The sequence below is a fragment of the Somniosus microcephalus genome, chromosome 21, assembly GCF_052327205.1.
Source record: "Somniosus microcephalus isolate GS21.2 chromosome 21, FLI_Smic_1.0, whole genome shotgun sequence".
Lineage (NCBI taxonomy): Eukaryota > Metazoa > Chordata > Chondrichthyes > Squaliformes > Somniosidae > Somniosus > Somniosus microcephalus.
This window is the reverse complement of record NC_141007.1, coordinates 63,482,136-63,501,006: the sequence shown is the minus strand read 5'-3', so window position 1 is coordinate 63,501,006 and position 18,871 is coordinate 63,482,136. Positions and strand designations below refer to the sequence as shown.

The window sequence follows — 18,871 nt, the reverse complement described above, 5'->3', positions numbered from 1 at the left end:
TCCAAAAATAATTAAATTCTGAATGAATGAGATGCCACAGTTGTAAAATTAAATTTCAGGGCCAGAGAGGTCGTTTGGCAGCAATTAAGACTTATCACGCCATTAAAAATTCCCTTAAACCTGAATGCACCAGCCCTAATTTTTTCTGGCGTCTTTAGTGGGTAACTACAGGAAACTTTGTGCTATCCGGCACCCATGGGACCAAGCTACTGCCGTTTTTTTAAAAGCTCCGGATAGGCCAGCGTCAATGTTATCAGATAGGAGCTTTTCATCGCAGTATCTGACCACAAACACTGTTGCTCAGCAACAGCTTGTAAACACTCGGCCCGTGGCTTGGAAGCGTCTCTGAAGCTGTTGCTAAGATACAGAGACGCTTTCTAGAGCCTGCCGTGTCTGACCACAAACACTGTTGGTCAGCAACAGCTTGTAAACACTCGGCCCAGTAGCTTGGAAGCGTCTCTGAAGCTGTTGCTAAGCGACAAAGATGCTTTCCAGAGCCTGCCTGTGAAAAGAATGCTAGGAGAAAAAAAACCTAACCAAAACGGCTGCTGATTTCTGCCGTTAGATCAAAGTTGCCGGACATTCAACTTCCGGATAGCACAAAGTTTCCTGTAGTGGGTAAATACAGCAACTTCATGCCCTTACATGGATTTCAATGCTGAGTCTATCGACGAGGTACCGGTGGAATTAAGTTTGTGCAGCAGAGAGGCAACTTGAACAGCAACTTCCGGATTTTGACATTTAACTGTGCATGTGCGGACTCCAGAAGTTGCTGTCCGATTGACTCCATAATAAAGGTGAGCACCGTTAGCCTCATCGTTATTCTTAATGTAAAGTCCGGGCCATTATTAACGCAAGAAATCTTATTATGCTATGATCAAAATTATAATTTTTTAAATTTCTCTCACAACGTTCACAAAAATGTTGTGTAATGTCTGAAACACACCTTGTTATACCATCCAACAATAAGATCTAAATTGTCAACATAATTTCTGAAAGTTTTGTTCATTGAAAAGACATCAGTTCCACTCTTTGGGATATCTTTCCTTTCCTGAATGTTCATATAATGAACTTCTCGAAGAACTGCAGCCAACTAAATAAGACAAAATATATGAAACCATCATAAACAAACAGTAGCATTTTTTGAATAAAAAAGATATAGATGAAAATCTGGAAGGCTAGAGAATAATCAATTATTTTTCTTTTTACGCTTTCCTTTCTAATCAGATTATTTACAATACAAGCCCAAGAGGGCCTGGAGAGACTCCACAACAAAATGCCCAATATTGCAATGTAAAAATTACAAATGTAAACGCACATTCCACTTAACTGTGGCATAACACACTCTATCACTGCATAAAAAAGTAATAGGATACCTTAAAAAAAATATGCCAAGTTATCTTGCCAGTGTCCTTACACAGTTATATCTTGTTACAAAGATATGAATACATTATGAGGGAAAAATTTGTACATGCCAACAAAATTGCCGGTGTCATCGGCAACTCGAGTTAACGGCCGCCAAAAATAGGCGCAATGCTACCGTAGAAAAATTGGCTCTGGGGGTTGGCGATGTGGAGCACAGCGCTAACTTACTGTGCAACGCCCTCCTGGTGGCACTAATGTAGGCCTCCGACCCGAAGTTCCCATCCACAGTCAGCGTTGCTGCTTCTTACAGCCTCTGGGAACGAGGCTGTGCAGTTCGCAAGGCATTGTGGGCAATTAAAGGGGATATGAATTAAAGAGTCAATGTATTCAAAACGAATAAAAATTTAAATCAACTGAAAAAATGCATTTTTCAGCCCTTACTGCCTTTCAAAAAAAAAATACATTATAAGTAATTCCCAAATGGCAGTCTTCAGCTCTTAAAGCTGAATTGTCTTCCACACCTAAAAAAATGGTAAACGTGCTTCAGCACTAACACAAATGGCTCAGCAAGCCAGGGAAAGGGCACCCAGGGTCTCGCACGCAGCACTCCAGCTTTGTGCAAGGGGTCAACACTGCAAGAGAGGTCCTCAACCCACAGGGGCAAGAGGCCCTCCTGGAAGAACGATGTGGGACCACATCACCGAGGCCATCACTGCCAGCAGTGTTGCCCCCATCACCTGGCTCCAGTGCCCAAAGAAATTTGTTGACCTCAGACCACTGGTCAAGGTCAGTGAATGCATCTTCAAAAGCCATCTCCTACCAACTGCAGCACTAGCCTCACACACTGCTCAATGCACGACTCCACTCCCCCCCACCCCCCCCCCCCACCCACCCATCATTCACCTACCAACATTCTTTATCAATCACAAGACACATCTCCCATTCCTAGCTTTACCTCACTCCCTTGGAGGAGACCATGCATGTTATTCTTGGCAGGGGCATGGTTGAGCCCTTGGCTAGTTGTGGGGCTGCTGGTATCTTCATATGTTATCCTCCTTCTCGCATGCACCTCTTGTTTTCCCATCCTCCCCTCAACACAACTGCACACTTGTGCCTTCCTCATTTCACACACCCAAGGAATGCAGCCTGCCTAGCCACTGGGTGACCAAGAAGAGAGAGAGGAGAGTGAAAAATAACAAGCAGAAAAAGAAGATTGATTTGACACACCCAGCCACCAGCTCCTCAAGGTCAACCAGCAAGGCCATTTGAAGTGTCCCCCACTGAAAGTCAGCAGCCTTCCACCAGCCATGCTGCAGCCATTGGGGTAGCACTGTGTGACATCAGCAGGATAGGCAAAGGCACACACAAGACAGTCACTAAGAGAATGCATAAGGGTGGTGAGTTGATTTCACAGTGTCATACTGGATGGGTAGATGTATAATGTTGGATTGGAAAGTTTGTTTTGTGGTGGCTTTTACTTCAGCATCATGGCCAAGTGGACGCAGTGATGGTCAGTAACAGAGGGAAGGTAAGGTGTGGGACGCATGTTGAAAGGGAAATTGGGGTTGTGGTCACTGGGACCGCAGGCGGATGATTCCATCCCGGATATCCCAGCCACAAAGGGGCTGTCTGGGATGCATCCTTCCGTCAGCTTCCTCCTCTTCTGCTTCCTCCGCTTCGGCTTCCTCCTCTTCTGCTTCTTCCTCTTCCCTCTGCGAGCGGATGCTGTAAATCTGAAATGACAGCATAAAATGCTCAGCCAGCATCTGAATTCTGTTTCTCACTCCACGAATGATGCCTGACCTGTTGAGTATTTGCAGCATTTCCTGTTTTCTCAGAGGCCTTCCTTTACCATCCAAAGCCTTGAAAGTGTCCAGCAGCACTCCCTACACACTTAAAAAATGTTTAACATATATTGCAGCAAGCCACTACTTCAATAAAATCAAACAACCCAGTCCAAAAGCTTAAATGCAAACTTAACTGAAAAATGTGTGTCCCTTTAAGAGGGGCTCTTTACACGCTGGGTTTCCTTGGTGTGGTTATGACCCAGCGCTGAACTCAGCACTAGGGTCGAAGTTGGCCGTGGTGACAACGTCACCAATCTGCTATTTATTTTGGCAGGGCTCTAATACTGACCAGCAGCACGACGGAGAGGACCAAAATGAAGGACGCCACAGGACCTGCCACAGGACTCTTTCACCATTTTTTGCTGGTAACAGGTGGCATTAAGCCACGGAATTTTTAGCCCTATAAACCAGGAGTAGGTTTTAGGGATCAAGGCTGGAAAGTATGGCCTAGAAATTGGACTAGGCCCAAAAACGTGGCAGTGTCAAGGGCCAGCAGTATTTGTCTGCGCCCGTTGAAAGTGGTCCAGGCAGCACGCAAAATTCGTGCTGCCTGCTTATTATATTGATTGCAGCACTGATCCCAGCACTAGACGCGCTGCTGATTGGCTTAACACTCAACAGGTGGGCCACTATCGGGTGCAGTCTAATGGCCAGTAAAGTTTGGCCTAGTCTCTCTCCATTACTTAAAGGGGAGGTGCGTTGATGCAGCAGCACCTCATTGTCATTGCAGTCTGAAGCCATGGCATAACAACAACAACAGAGGAAGAGCCAGAAGGTTCTCCGATGTTGCTGTTGAGGCCTTGGTCATGGCAGTGGAGAGAAGGGTGGCAGAAAGCCATCAAAGCCCACTTACAGAATGCTTTGGCACGGCGAACAGTGTCATGCCAAGGACCTTGATACAGTGCCAAAAGAAGCTTAATGACCTCATATGGCAGGTCAAGGTGAGTGAAGGCTTCATGTACCACAAGCCTCACACACTGCTCAAAGCACCAAACCCACCAACAATTTCTACCTTTCACCACTCATACCTCACAATCATAGCTTCATTTCACTCTCATAACCTTACCACTGCTGCAACACTCACACCCACATCTCACACCTTGAACACACTGACAGCTATTCAACTATGGCAGGCACATCAACCAAGTACATTGCCCCACACTCACGACAGGCTTCCCTTTCTCTTGCAGGCCAAAGTGGCTCACAACCGCCGGGAGCAGCGATAGACGGGAGGCGGCCAAGCCACCTTACAGACCTTGAGCCAACTGGAGGAGTCCGTGCTCGACATCATTGGAGGGGAAGTCACCAAGGCCATGGCAATGGGCGAAATTGAAGCCCTTGGGGACAATAACGACATGGGCATTCGTATTTCTTCTTCTCACATCTCAGTTCCCCCTCATCCCACAATGTCTTCTCATTTACAAGCTGCTAATGGTGTATGCATGGATATCTTGCTTTCCCGCCGCCCCACCCCCCACCCCACCTCACCACAACCCGACTCTTGTGCCTTTCTGCTTTCAGATATCCAAGAACTACCAGCAGGCCAGCCTGTGCCCGAAGTCATAGGGGAGAGTGGAGAAGAAGAAGACACACAGTCACTGCATCTGACACTTGCAGACACCAGCTCAGAAACTGACACTGCGTGGAGTGTAGAGGGCAACATAGATGCGGGATCTGCACATGGTAAGGCACTGGGTACGAGTGGGCTGCAGCAAGGCCAGGGGGAAAGTGTAGCTCGGGGGCCAGCTCCCCAGAGGGTGAGTTCGCGCACGAGTTCTGCTGCACACGACTCAGATGATGACTTTGATGGGGTGGCCTTCAGAGGAAGGGTGATGGCTATACAGGTGCAATGGCAAGCCTGCCAGAGAGCCTCTTGGCAATGTCACGGAGCATGGAGGAGTCAGGCTTCAACATTGGACGAAGCTTGAAGCCCATGGTTTCCAGGCTGGAAATGATGGACAACTCCAGGAGAGACCTTGTGGACCCTGCCATGATGCTGCATGTGATGGGCGATGTTGCAGCTTCCATTGCAGCATAGGCGGAAGCAACCCAATGTCTTAGTACTGCAGTGGAAGCACAGACTGCTCTCCTGCAGCCTCAGCTTGCTGTGACCCAAGCTCAGGCTGCTGCCATCGTGGCTGGGTCTACCAGTGTCGAAAGGGGCTTGCTGGATGTCGCAGCACACCAGCAATCTGTCCTCCAACAAATTGCTAGGAATGCTGAGGTGCTGACCCGGGGGAGTGGCAGTGGGTCTGTGGAGCAGAAACCTGCTGTTGTCTTTCAGGATGACAGCTTTCCTATTCCTATCACTGCCACTCCACCATTGCCCTTTCTGCTGCCTATCAGCCAGCCAGCCCAGACCGCTGCCGCCCATGCCGAGGTGGTGCAGTCTACAGCTGGGCCTTCTAGGTCCACAGCTGGTCAAGGTCGTCCTGCAAGGCCATCTGTAGTCTCCACTATGGAAACTCAGCATCCTTCCACCAGCCATGCTGCAGTCACTGGGGAAGCATTGCGTAGAAGCACCAGGCTAGAAAAAGGCACACGAACGACAGGCACTAAGGGATTGCACAAGCATGATAGTTCATATTATGTTAATTGAATACTTATGAATTTATTCATTTTGTTTGGAATGTTTGTTTTGTGGTGGCTCTCATTTCAGCTTTGTGCCCAGGAGGACGCTGTGATGTTTCATGGTATGATGGGGATGTGGTGAACAACGGGGATCTGGGATTTCATTCACTGGAACCGGACTCTGATGAGGCGTTCACGGACAGCCCAGTCTGGAACGGGGATTTGCTGCCTGCCTCCTCCCATCCTCCTAGTCCTTCTCCTCCCGCTGAGGTGGTCCTTCAATCACTGCTGGCGAGGACTGCGCCCTCATGATGGCCAAGTTTTGAAGCATGCAGCATGCCACCACGAAATGGGACACCCACTCCGGCCAGTACTGGAGGGCACCTCCCAAGCGGTGAAGGTAGCTGAACCGTTGCTTCAGCAGCCTGATGGACTGCTCGATGATGTTCCTGGTGGCAGCATGGCTCTCATTATATGAGTGCTGGGCAGGAGTTGTGTGGTTGTTGTTATGTATTGTGTGTTCCCCTCCCACCTGCGGTGGCGCTGTCACAGCAGATACATGGTTGGGTGTTCTCTTGGTTAAGTTTAGCTCTCTTTGTTCGGAACTCTCCAGAACTTTCCTTTCCTTCCTGAATAAAGCACTTCATGTTTGAATCTCTGAGTTCTGAGTTCTAATTGTGTCTAGGTAGAAAGGTACCGACATAACAAAAGTGGCGACGAGGATCGGATGAATCTGCGTTGTGGGAACTTTCTTGTTTTCGACTACAAAACACTCGGAACAGAGATTGCAGCATCACATTAACGTTACGGGTGCAGTGAGTAAACAGAAATTTTAATTTGAAACGTGAGATGGCTACTATATTAGGAAACATTGGTGATTTTGATGAAAATGTGGAGCAATGGAGCGCTTACACGGAACGTTTTGACTATTTTGTATTGGCGAATGCGGTGGCAAACAAAAAGGTCGTGCCTACCTGTGAGTGTAATGGGGCCGAAGACATTCAATTTACTTCGCAGCCTTGTGCAGCCAGATAAGCCAGGAACTAAAACATATAAGCAACTAGTGGAAATTCTTGGAGCACATTTTTCACCAAAACCTCTGGTTATTGCTGAGAGATTTAGATTTCACAAACGGAATCAAGGAGGGGGAATCAGTGACAATGTTTATTGCTGCTTTAAAAAGGTTGTCAGAACACTGCCAGTTCAAGGAGGTGCTGAATGACACCATTAGAGACAGACTTGTGTGTGGTCTGCAAAGTGCAGCCACACAGAAGCGCCTTCTTACTGAGGACAACCTTACTCTTGAAAAGGCCATTGAAGTTAGTGTCTCCATGGAGATGGCAGAAAAGGAGGCTCACCAGTTGAGTTCAACAGGGAGAGTTCACAAGGTGTCGTCTGAGCCTAAAGGTGCGCCGAACGGCACATGTTACCGTTGTGGGAAAACGGGCCATCACGCTAATGACTGCTGGTGTACGGAGCTGGAATGCTGAAATTGTGGTAAAAAGGGTCACATTGAACGCGCCTGTAGAGGTAAAAAAAGAACAGAGAGAGCTGGGAAGCATGAAAGCAAAATGTCTCTATTTGGACAAGAGAGGAAAAAGAGTGTTCATTCAGTGCAGTATGATGGAACAAGCAAAACAGAGAGGAGCGACACCTCTGAGGAGAAAGAGGTGCACATACTGACGGTTGCAGGTGGTTCAAATGGCTACTGGGTGTCACCACTGGTGGAGGGACAATCAGTGCGGATGGAGGTGGACACAGGCGCGGCTGTGTCCCTTGTTTCAGACACTGTGTACAACAAAATGCAAAAGCATCTTACCCTTCAGCCAACAAACATTGTGCTAAAGACGTATACCGGCGAACCTGTGGCCATGAGAGGCGCCATTGAGGTGACAGTTAAATTGAACGGACAGACTGCGAAACTGCCACTATATGTGGTAAAGGGAAATTACCCATCGCTACTGCGACGTGCGTGGCTAGAGAAAATCACGCTGGACTGGCCTACAGTCCACATGATGTCAAAAGGGGAGTCAGATCTGACTGCAGTGTTAAACAAACATGCAGAACTCTTCAATGGGGAACTTGGGAGCATGAAAAAGATCAGCGTGAGACTGGACATTAAACCTGACAGCAAGCCGAAGTTTCACAAAGCCTGACCTGTACCCTATGCAATTAGGCCAAAAGTTGAGGCTAACTTGGAGGCCTTAGTCGAGAATGGAGTCCTGGAGCCTGTGAGCGTGAGCAAATGGGCCACACCCATTGTTCCTGTCCTGAAAAAGGATGGATCTGTTCGAATCTGCGGGGATTTTAAAGTGACTATTAACCCGGTGCTGTCTGCGGAACAGTACCCTCTTCCCCTCATTGATGATCTTTTTACGGGCCTGGCCGGAGGGCAAAAGTTCAGCAAAATAGACTTATGCCAGGCTTATCTACAAATGCATGTCGATGACAAATCAAAGGAGCTGCTGACAATTGTGACACACAAGGGGCTATACAGGTACTGCCGCCTTCCGTTTGGAATTACGTCGGCCCCTGCTCTATTCCAAAGGGCAATGGATCAGATTTTGAGTGGACTGCCAGGAGTCCAGTGCTACCTGGACGACATCCTTGTCACTGGGACAAATGAGGAGGATCATCTTCTGAACTTGGATGCGACACTACAACGACTGAAAGAGTACCGACTCAGAGTTCGTAAAGACAAATGTGAATTCTTTCAGTCTTCAGTTGAGTACCTAGGGCATGTGATTGACGTGACTGGCCTGCATAAGGCGCTGTCAAAGGTCAAGGCGATCGTGGAGGCCCCAGCACCCCAGAATGTGAGCCAGTTACGTTCATTTCTGGGGCTACTTAACTACTATGGGAAGTTTATTCCAGACTTGGCAACATTGCTGAAGCCGTTACATCAGTTGTTATGTCAAGGCAAAACATGGAAATGGACTGAACTGTGCAACGAAGCTTTCGCCCAAGCAAAGAAAGCATTGCTGAAATCGGAGGTCCTGACACACTTCGACCCAAAGCTACCCGTGCAGCTAGCATGTGATGCATCACCATATGGTGTGGGAGCAGTCATATCCCACATCATGCCTTCTGGTGAAGAGAAACCTATCGCCTTCGCATCACGCACCTTGAACAAGGCCGAGAGTAACTATGCACAGATTGAGCGCAAGGCCTTGGGAATCGTTTTTGGAATTCGAAAATTTCATCAGTACCTGTTTGGGAGAAGGTTCACACTCCTGACGGACCATCGTCCATTGACGTCAATCTTCGGGCCCCACACCGGAATTCCGTCTCTTGCTGCAAGCAGGATGCAAAGGTGGGCTTTACTGTTGTCAGGACACACATACGACATCAAATATCGCAAATCAGACTTGCACGGCAACGCAGACAGTCTCTCGAGGCTACCCTTGCCTGTTACTCCCCCAGAGCCTTGTCAGATAGACATCTTCTACTTTAGACAAGTGGAGGGAGCACCTGTCATGGCAGTTCAGGTGCGAAGGTACACCTGCAACGATCCAGTCCTGTCTGAGGTAATGGACGATGTCATTCGAGGGAGAGCAATAGGAGATTCTCCTAGTTTGAAACCTTACGTTTCAAAAAGAAATGAGCTCTCCGTCCAGGCAGGTTGTCTTCTTTGGGGACGCCGTGTCATCATTCTGCCACCTCTGAGGGAACCTATACTGCAACAACTTCATACAGGCCACAGTGGGATGGTTCGGATGAAGGAAATGGCAAGAAGCTACTTCTGGTGGCCAGGTCTCGATGGGAATATTGAGGAGAAAGCCAAAACATGTTCCCCATGTCAAAGGGTCCGGAATGTTCCACAGCTGGCAACCCTACACCCCTGGGATTGGCCTGCAGAAGTGTGGCAGCGAGTACATGTGGACTTCGCTGGTCCTTTCGAAGAGAAGATGTTTATGGTGGTTGTGGACGCTCGTAGCAAGTGGCCGGAGGTCGCTGTGATGAGGTCTACCACGGCAGAGAAAAGAATTGAGAAACTTGGTGAGATGTTCAGCCGTTATGGCTCACCAGAACAACTCCTAAGTGACAACGGTCCACAATTTGTATCACAGGAGTTTGCAACCTTCCTGCATGTGAATGGTGTCCAACACATCAGGTCTGCGCCCTATCATCCCTCTACTAACATCCTGGCAGAAAGGTTCGTGCAAACTTTGAAGCACGCCTTGAAGGCATCGCAAGGTCAGGGCTCAATCCACCAACGTCTGAACAGCTTCCTGTTGTCCTACAGAAACGAGCCGCATGCCACAACCAAAACTTCCCCTGCTTCGCTCATGATGAAGAGGCAGTTGCAGACAAGTTTTGACTTACTCAAACCTCCAAGGGCAGAACAGGTTGTCCATTGTCAACAACAAGCTCAAGTTGAAAAGAGAGAGAAAAGAGCCAAGGAGAGACGGTTTCACCCTGGAGAGCGCGTCCTAGCTCGAAACTACAACACTGGACCGAAATGGGTTCCTGCTACGGTGATCGCGCAGACGGGCCCTGTGTCTTACACGGTTGAGACTGCCGAGGACGTCGTCTGGGGAAGACACACAGATCAACTGTTGCTAGGAGCAGAGACAGCCACAGAGGCTCCAACGGCTGGTTGGCCTGAACTGTTTCCGGATGATACCGCAAACCAGCATCCTTTGCCACAGTGCTCTTCTCCAACACAGGAAGTCATAGAGACTGTTCCACCTGTGCAAACTCCTGACTTTCGACTGACACAGGCACCTTCTCCATCCAGGCCTTTGTCAATGCCTACTGCTGTGGATGACCACCGGTATCCTGTCAGAGAGCGGCGGCCTCCAAGACGCTTGGATCTGTAGGCTTTGTGACTTACCCACAAGACTGGGGCAGAATAAACCCCAGGGTAAAGTCAGGGTTTGAGGCAGTCTACCTCTACCCTTGGTTAGTTGAGTGCATTGAAAGTAACTTACCTGTTGAGGAATAATGTGGACCTTTCATTTAAGAGGGGAGAAATATGTTATGTATTGTGTGTTCCCCTCCCACATGCAGTGGCGCTGTCACAGCAGATTCATGGTTGGGTATTCCCTTGGTTAAGTTTAGCTCTCTTCGTTCGGAACTCTCCAGAACTTTCCTTTCCTTCCTGAATAAAGCACTTCATGTTTGAATCTCTGAGTTCTGAGTTCTAATTGTGTCTCGGTAGAAAGGTACCGACACAACAGTTGTGGAGGGGAGTCATCAGCCAGGTGCAGAGCGGATAGCCCTTGTCTCTAAGCAGCCACCCTCAGGTTTGATGTGGTGGCTGGAAGATTGCTGGCACACTGGACTGACGCAGGATGAAGGCATCATGACTGCTGCCAGGGTAGAGGGCATTGACCATCAGGATGCACTGGGTGTGGTCGCACAACAACTGCACGTTAAGGGTGAGGTAGCCTTTTCAGTAGCTCTCAGGATTGGTATAAGGTGCCCGCAAATCCACATGGGTGCAGTCGAAGGCGCCCTGCACCATGGGGAAGCCCGCTATCCTGGCAAAATCACATGTGCACTCCTCCTGCTTCTCTCTATCCAGAGAGAAGACAATGTAGTCCCTTCTCCTGGTGTAGAGAGCCTCTGTGACCTCCTGGATGCAGTGATGGACGGCGAACTGGGAGATGTTAGCTATGTCTCTTGCTGCAGATTGGAAGGAACCGCTGGTGAAGAAATTGAGGGTCATGGTGATCTTGAGGGCTACTGGGAGAGCCATGGTCGCCCTGCTCCAAGGCTGCAGGTCTCGGTGCAGGAGGTGGCAGAGTTCTGTGACCACCTCCTTGGGCTGACAACTGGTAAGTAACATTCGCACCATACAAGTGCCAGGCAATGACCATCTCCAACAAGCGAGACTCTAACCATCTCCCCTTGACATTCAATGGCATTACCATCACTGAATCCCCCACTATCAACATCCTGGGGGTTACCATTGATCAGAAACTGAACTGGACCAGCCATATAAATACTGTGGCTACAAGAGCAGGCCAGAGGCTGGGAATTCTGCGGCGAGTGTCTCACCTCCTGACTCCCCAAAGCCTTTCCACCATCTACAAGGCACAAGTCAGGAGTGTGATGGAATACGATAGCAAAATACTTTTGAAGAAGGGTTCGACCCGAAACATCAACTCAAATTTCTCTCCACGGATGTTGCCTGACCTGCTGAGTTTTTCCAGCATTTTCTGGTGTGATGGAATACTCTCCACTTGCCTGGATCAGTGCAGCTCTAACAACACTCAAGAAGCTCGACACCATTCAGGATAAAGCAGCCCGCTTAATTGGCACTCCATCCACCACCTTCAACATTCACTCCCTCCACCACCAGCGCACTGTGGCTGTAGTGTGTACCATCTACAAGATGCACTGCAGCAACTCGCCAAAGCTCCTTCAACAGCACCTTCCAAACCTGTGACATCTACCACTTAGAAGGACAAGGGCAGCAGACGCATGGGAACGTCACCACCTACAAGTTCCCCTTCAAGCCACACACCATCCTGACTTGGACCTGTATCGCCGTTCCTTCACTGTCGCTGGGCCAAAATCCTGGAACTCCCTAACAGCATTGTGGGTGTACCTACACCATATGGACTGCAGCGGTTCAAGAAGGCGGCTCACCACCATCTTCTCAAGGGCAATTAGGGATGGGCACTAAATGCAGGCCTAGCCAGCGACGCCCACATCCCATCAATGAATAAAAATTTTTTTTTTTTTTAAATACACTGCTCCTTGCTTAAGCAGGGATAAAAGAAGTGCTTTCAGAAGACCATAGGTGGGTAAGGCTTCCTGTTGAGAGCCTTCATGGCCCTCTTCCTCCTCCCCCAGCATGCATCTTCTCTTCTTCGCTGCCAACATGATTTGCAGGCAAAACTCAGGTTCTCTGAAGCCTCCCTTGAGGTCCTGCTAGAAGACGTCAGGGTGAGGAAGGAAGTTCTCTTTCCAGGCAGTGGGAGGAGGATCCGTAAACAACAAATGTACCAGGCACAGAGAGAGATTGTGGAGATTGTCAGCTCCAGGAGCATCACCTCCAGGGCCTGGAGGCAGGAGAGGAACCAAATTTCTCCATTTCTCTCAACACATAGCAACACTCCTTTCCAACAGCACCACCCACCCCCCAATCCCGCCCCACAGCACTTTGAACAATTTCCTCCCCTCTAGCAGAAAGGCACTTCCGTGCTCCTTTCACAGCAGCCAGTAGTGGCATTTTCTTCTCACATGGTACCCTTTGCAGAATCACCAACTTCTCTCATGGCTCCTTCTTCAATTCACACACCAGACATGTGATTTCCATTCAACACCTCCCTATCCTGGTTCCATCTTGCTTCTTCTCCCTCTCATCTGCACAACAAGCAGACGATCCACACAGCAGCAATCTGCTTTCTAGGCGACACTCACTAACTCTTGCCATCTGTCTCTGCAGGACAAGATAGTGCACAACACAAGGGAGAGGCACAAGACCCAGGGAGGGCCAGAAAAAATCATAACCCTTTCCAAGCTGAGCAAAATGTGCTGGAAATCAGTGGCCCCTATAAAGCTACCAGAATAAGAGATTTCAAGGCTAGGAGCGTATCTGAATAGGTTCTCTGACTATTACTTGTACCAGCATGAACCTCAGAAAAGCACATAATAAGATAGCTTGACTACATCAAACTGCATTGTGATGCCTGTCATCTGCTGCTGACCAGCCTCTCAGTGCCATGCTAATTCTTGACACATTTCTCTTTCCTCTATGTCCTTCTTAGCAACCATAAGCCACAGAAGCCACAGAAGAAGGCACTTCTGAGGAGGAGAATCTTGCTGAGAAGGCACTGTCACACGTTGCATCACACTCAAGCAACAGAGATTGGTACCCTGGCTAGAGAGGTCTGCACGTGGTGAAGCATCCAGCACTAGTGTGCAGTATCAGGTACTGGTGGCAGGGATAGCACAAGAGACAACTCGCTGTTGGGCGAGGTCCTCTCCCAGCTCTGCTGAGGAGGACAGAGATAAGGACTTCATGGGCCCAGCTAATAGAAGAAAACTGCTTGCTTCACAGAAGCAATTATATCAGTTATTGGAAGGCCTACCAAGGAGTTTCAGTACCATGGCTGAAAATTTGGAGAACTGGCTACTGGGCAACAAGGGTTATCGATTCATGACATGGCTTATGACTCAAGTCCGGAACCCATGCACATATGCACAGCGGGCATACAATGAGAGCCATGGTGCTACAAAGAATATTATAGAGCACACCATCGGCGTCCTCAACCAATGCTTCCACTGCCTGGACCGCTCTGGGGGAGCCCTGTAGTACTCAGCTGAGAGGGTATCAAGATTTGAAGTAGGATGCTGCATGCTGCACAACCTGGCCATTATAAGGGAACAACCCTTGCCACCACCCATCAGGCGAGAAGCTGAGGAGCAGGAGCACGAGAAGGAGGAGGAGGAGGAAGAGGAGGAAGTGGAGGAAGAGGAAGTGCAACAGGAAATGGAGGAACAGGAACAGAAAGGTAGATAGCCCCTTTCTGCCCAGGCAGTGCTTTGATCACATAATTCATGAGTGCTATGAGAAATCTCAACGACACCTCCCCATTCACCAACAGTTCCACGCTCCTTACCTTTTCTGTATCACTGACCATCACATCGTCCTCTTTCTGACACCTTCTCTTCTTCTTAGGCAGTCCCTCGGAACCGAGGATGACTTGCTTCCACACTAAAAATGAGTTCTCAGGTGACAGATGAGTCCAATGCGGAACCTACAGTCTCTGTCACAGGTGGGGCAGACGGTGGTTGAAGGGGCGGGTGGGTGGGGTGCTTTGGTTGATGTGCGCTCCTTCCGCTGTTTGCACTTGGCTTCCGCTTGCTCCCGGCAAAGAGACTCGAGGTGCTCTGCGCCTTCCCAGATGTTTCTCCTCCACTTTGTGCGGTCTTGGGCCAGGGAATCCCAGGTGTCAGTGGGGATGTTGCACTTTTTCAAGCAGGCTTTGAGAGTGTCCTTGAAGCATTTCCTCTTCCCACCTGGGGATCTCTTGCCGTATCGGAGCTCCAAGTAGAGCGCTTGTTTTGGGAGTCTCATATCGGGCATGCGGATGATGTGGCCCATCCATCGGAGCTGATGAGCGTCGTCAAAGCTTCAATGCTGGGGTTGTTGGCCTGAGCGAGAACACTGACGTTGGTGCGCCTATTCTGCCAATGGATTTGCAATATCTTGCGAAGGCAGCATTGGTGGTACCTCTTCAGTGCTTTGAGGTGCCTGCTGTACATGGTCGATGTCTCTGAAGCATACAGGAGGGCGGGTATCACTACTGCTCTGTAGATCATGAGCTTGGTGCTGGGTTTGAGGTCCTGGCCTTCAAACATTCTCTTCCTCAGGCGACCGAAGGCTGCACTGGCACACTGAAGGCGGTGTTGGACTTAGTCATCGACGTCTGCCCTTGTTGACAGTAGGCTCCCGTGGTATGGAAAGTGGTCCACGTTGTTTAAGGCCTCGTCATGGATTTTGATAATCGGGGAGCAGTACTGTGTGGCGGGGGCAAGTTGATAGAGGACGTTTGTCTAACGGATGTTTAGTCTAAGGCCCATGCTCTCATAGGCTTCGGTGAAGGTGTTGGCGATGGTTTGGAGTTGGACCTCAGAGTGTACGCAGACGCAAGCATCGTCTGCATCCTGTAATTCGATGACAGAGGATGGGACGACCTTGGATCTGGACTGGAGGCGACGGAGGTTGAACAGTTTCCCGTTTGTTCTGTAGATTAGCTCCACTCCAGCGGAGAGCTTACTGAGGTTGAGATGGAGCATTGCAGCCAGGAAGAACGAGAAGAGCGTTGGTGCGATGACACAGCCTTGCTTGACCCCAGTCCGTACATGAATTGGGTCTGTGGTGGATCCGTTGTTCAGGATCACAGCTTGCATGTCGTCGTGAAGCAGGCAAAGGATGGTGACAAACTTTTGAGGGCAGCCGAATTTGAGGAGGACACTCCATAATCCCTCACGGTTGATGGTGTCGAATGCCTTTGAGAGGTCAAAGAAGGCCATGTACAGCGGTTGGCGCTGATCCCTGCATTTCTCTTGTAGTTGAAGTGCAGTGAAGATCATGTCCATTGTGCCCCTTAGTGGGCGGAATCCACATTGTGACTCTGGGAGGAGCTCTTCAGCCACTGGGAGAAGGCGATTGAGGAGGATTCTTGCGATGGCTTTCCCTGTGGCAGAAAAGAGGGAGACTCCTCTGTAATTACCGCAATCGGACTTGTCACCTTTCTTGAAGATGGTCACGATTACGGCATCTCTGAGATCCCCTGGCATGCTCTCCTCCTTCCAAATAAGAGAAATGATTTCATGTATGTGGTAAACCACGTTCACTATCGTTAGCACTGTTCACCACTGTTCGTTATAACTGTATCACTGACCACTATTGTATCACGGTACGAGGTCGCCTCTTGCCACACTGCTATACCTGGGATGACCACTGCCGACTCCGCCTTGGCTCCACCCACCAGGCCAGGTATAAAGGTGAGCGACTGGCTGGTATTCCTCCTGCTTGGATCGGATCACCCACGAGAGTGGGCTGTTATTTAGTCAATAAAAACCTTTAGTCACCTTCGTAACTCTTCGCCTTTTATTGGAGGAATTGATAGGTATATCAATTTTATTGACTAAATTTAATGATGTCCGACAACGAGTCACAACCGGCGGAGGAGCCACCAGCGCAGCTCCCAGGAGCACAGCCACACCAGCCAGCTTGGCTGCGAGCCCTCAGACCGCCGTACCTGGACCTGAACCCACGAGCAGCAAACTCAGCCGCAGACTTTAAACACTGGCTGGTCTGCTTCGAATCATACCTGAGAGAATCCAGCGTCCCTCAGGCATCCAAACTAAGTGTCCTGCAGGCACAACTGAGCCCGAGAGTATACACTCTCATCGAGGACATGACTACCTACGAGACCGCCATCAACCTGCTGAAACAGAAGTACCGGACCCCGGTAAACTACATGTACGCTAGGCACCTCCTAAGATCACGGCCGCAACAGCCAGGAGAATCAGTAGCCGAATTCTCACAGGCGCTATATGCACTCGCCAGGAACTGTGACTTTAAATCGGTGTCGGCAGCCGAAAATACTGAAGATAATATCCGCGACGCATTCCTGAAAGGCCTACGGTCCGAGTACTCACGGCAAAGACTGCTGGAAGCTAAAGACCTCAGCATGGAAAAAGCTGAAGCCCTCGCTATCTCCCTGGAAGTGGCCCACCAAGATCAGGAAGCATTCACCAGGTACTGCTCGCGACCCTGGGACTCGGGCCCGACCCCTACCACAGCACCCTTCCCAGCGCCGCCCCCGGGACCTACCTCTGCGTCGGCGTCCCGGACCCGACCGGCCCCGCCACCCCCGGCACCGGCCCCGACATCGGGCATCCGCGATCGGGCCGCCGGCTGTTTTTTTTGTGGCCAGGAGAAGCACCCGAGGTCGCGCTGCCCAGCCAAGAACTCCATATGTAGAACCTGCCTGAAGAAAGGCCACTTCTCCAAGGCCTGCAGGAGCGGATCCTCAGAGGCCAGCAGTGCCGCATGCGAACTATGGGGGCGGCCATCTTCGTTTAGGGCAACTGAGGCCAGCATCCCCACACATGAGTCATGGGGGTGGCCATCTTTGTTTAGGGCAACTGAGGCCAGCATCCCCACACATGAGTCATGGGGGCGGCCATCTTTGTTTAGGGCAACTGAGGCCAGCATCCCCACACATGAGTCATGGGGGCGGCCATCTTTGATTAAGGCAACCGACCCCAATAGTGCCTCATGGGGCCCTACCTCGTGGGAGACGCCATTTTACTCACCACGCCCGACCGCCTCGCCCGCAGATGACAACGACTCGCTCAGCTACACACTAGCTTCCGTCACCCTGGACCAAGCCCGCCCGCACCATCTGTCCAAGTCAATGATGGACATCAAAGTGAACGGCCACGCCACGACCTGCCTGTTCGACAGCGGAAGCACGGAGAGCTTCATCCACCCAGACACGGTGAGCCACTACTCCCTCTCTGTCCTACCAACGCGCAGCCGAATCTCGATGGCATCGAGGTCCCACGCCACGGACATCAGCGGCTACTGTGTCGTGACCCTGTCGGTTAAGGGCACGGAGTATAAAAACTTTAAACTCCTCGTCCTCCCCCATCTCTGCGCTGCCGTCCTACTAGGGCTGGACTTCCAATCCCACCTCCAAAGCGTAACCCTAGCATACGGTGGACCCCTCCCCCCACTCACAGTCAACAACCAGCAAACGTTAAACCGCCCACCGCGTAACACCTGCAGCCTCTCCACCCTCAAGGTCCCGCCACCCTCTCTGTTTGCTAACCTTACCCCTGACTGCAAACCCGTCGCTACCAAAAGCAGGCGGTATAGCGCCGGGGACAGAGCCTTCATTAGCTCTGAGGTGCGGCGCCTCCTGAAAGAGGGCATTATCGAGGGGAGCAGCAGCCCCTGGCGTGCCCAGGTCGTAGTCGTAAAGACCGGCGATAAAAACCGCCTGGTCATCGACTACAGCCAGACCATAAACAGATATACCCAGCTGGACGCATACCCCCTCCCCCGCATATCTGACATGGTCAATCAGATTGCACAGTATAAAGTATTCTCGACCATCGACCTGAAGTCGGCCTACCACCAACTCCCTATCCACCCTGAGGACCGCCAGTATACCGCCTTCGAGGCGAATGGGCGCCTATACCACTTCCTTAGGGTCCCCTTCGGTGTCACTAATGGGGTCTCGGTCTTCCAAAGGGAGATGGACCAGATGGTTGACCAGAACGAACTGCAGGCTACATTCCCCTACCTAGATAACGTCACTATCTGCGGCCGCGACCAGCAGGAACATGACGCGAATCTGGAGAAATTCCTCCGTACGGCCCAACGGCTGAACCTCACCTACAATAAGGAGAAATGCGTGTTTAACACCACGCGCCTTGCCATCCTCGGCTGCGTAGTGGAGAACGGAATCATCGGCCCCGACCCAGAAAGAATGCGCCCCCTCATGGAGCTACCCCTCCCCCACTGCCCTAAAGCACTTAGGAGAACCCTGGGGCTTTTCGCCTACTATGCCCAATGGGTACCCAATTACGCGGACAAAGCCAGACCC

General features: G+C 50.4%; 1 protein-coding gene across 1 annotated transcript in view; it reads right to left on the bottom strand.

Annotated features, from left to right (window-relative positions):
* LOC147102876 (dynein axonemal heavy chain 17-like) overlaps positions 1-18,871 on the bottom strand; it is a 908,504-nt gene that overhangs the window by 724,246 nt on the left and 165,387 nt on the right. The window contains exon 17 of the mRNA XM_085963770.1: positions 947-1,093. Coding sequence (XP_085819896.1) covers positions 947-1,093 — 147 coding nt within the window. The remainder of the gene's footprint in view (positions 1-946; positions 1,094-18,871) is intronic.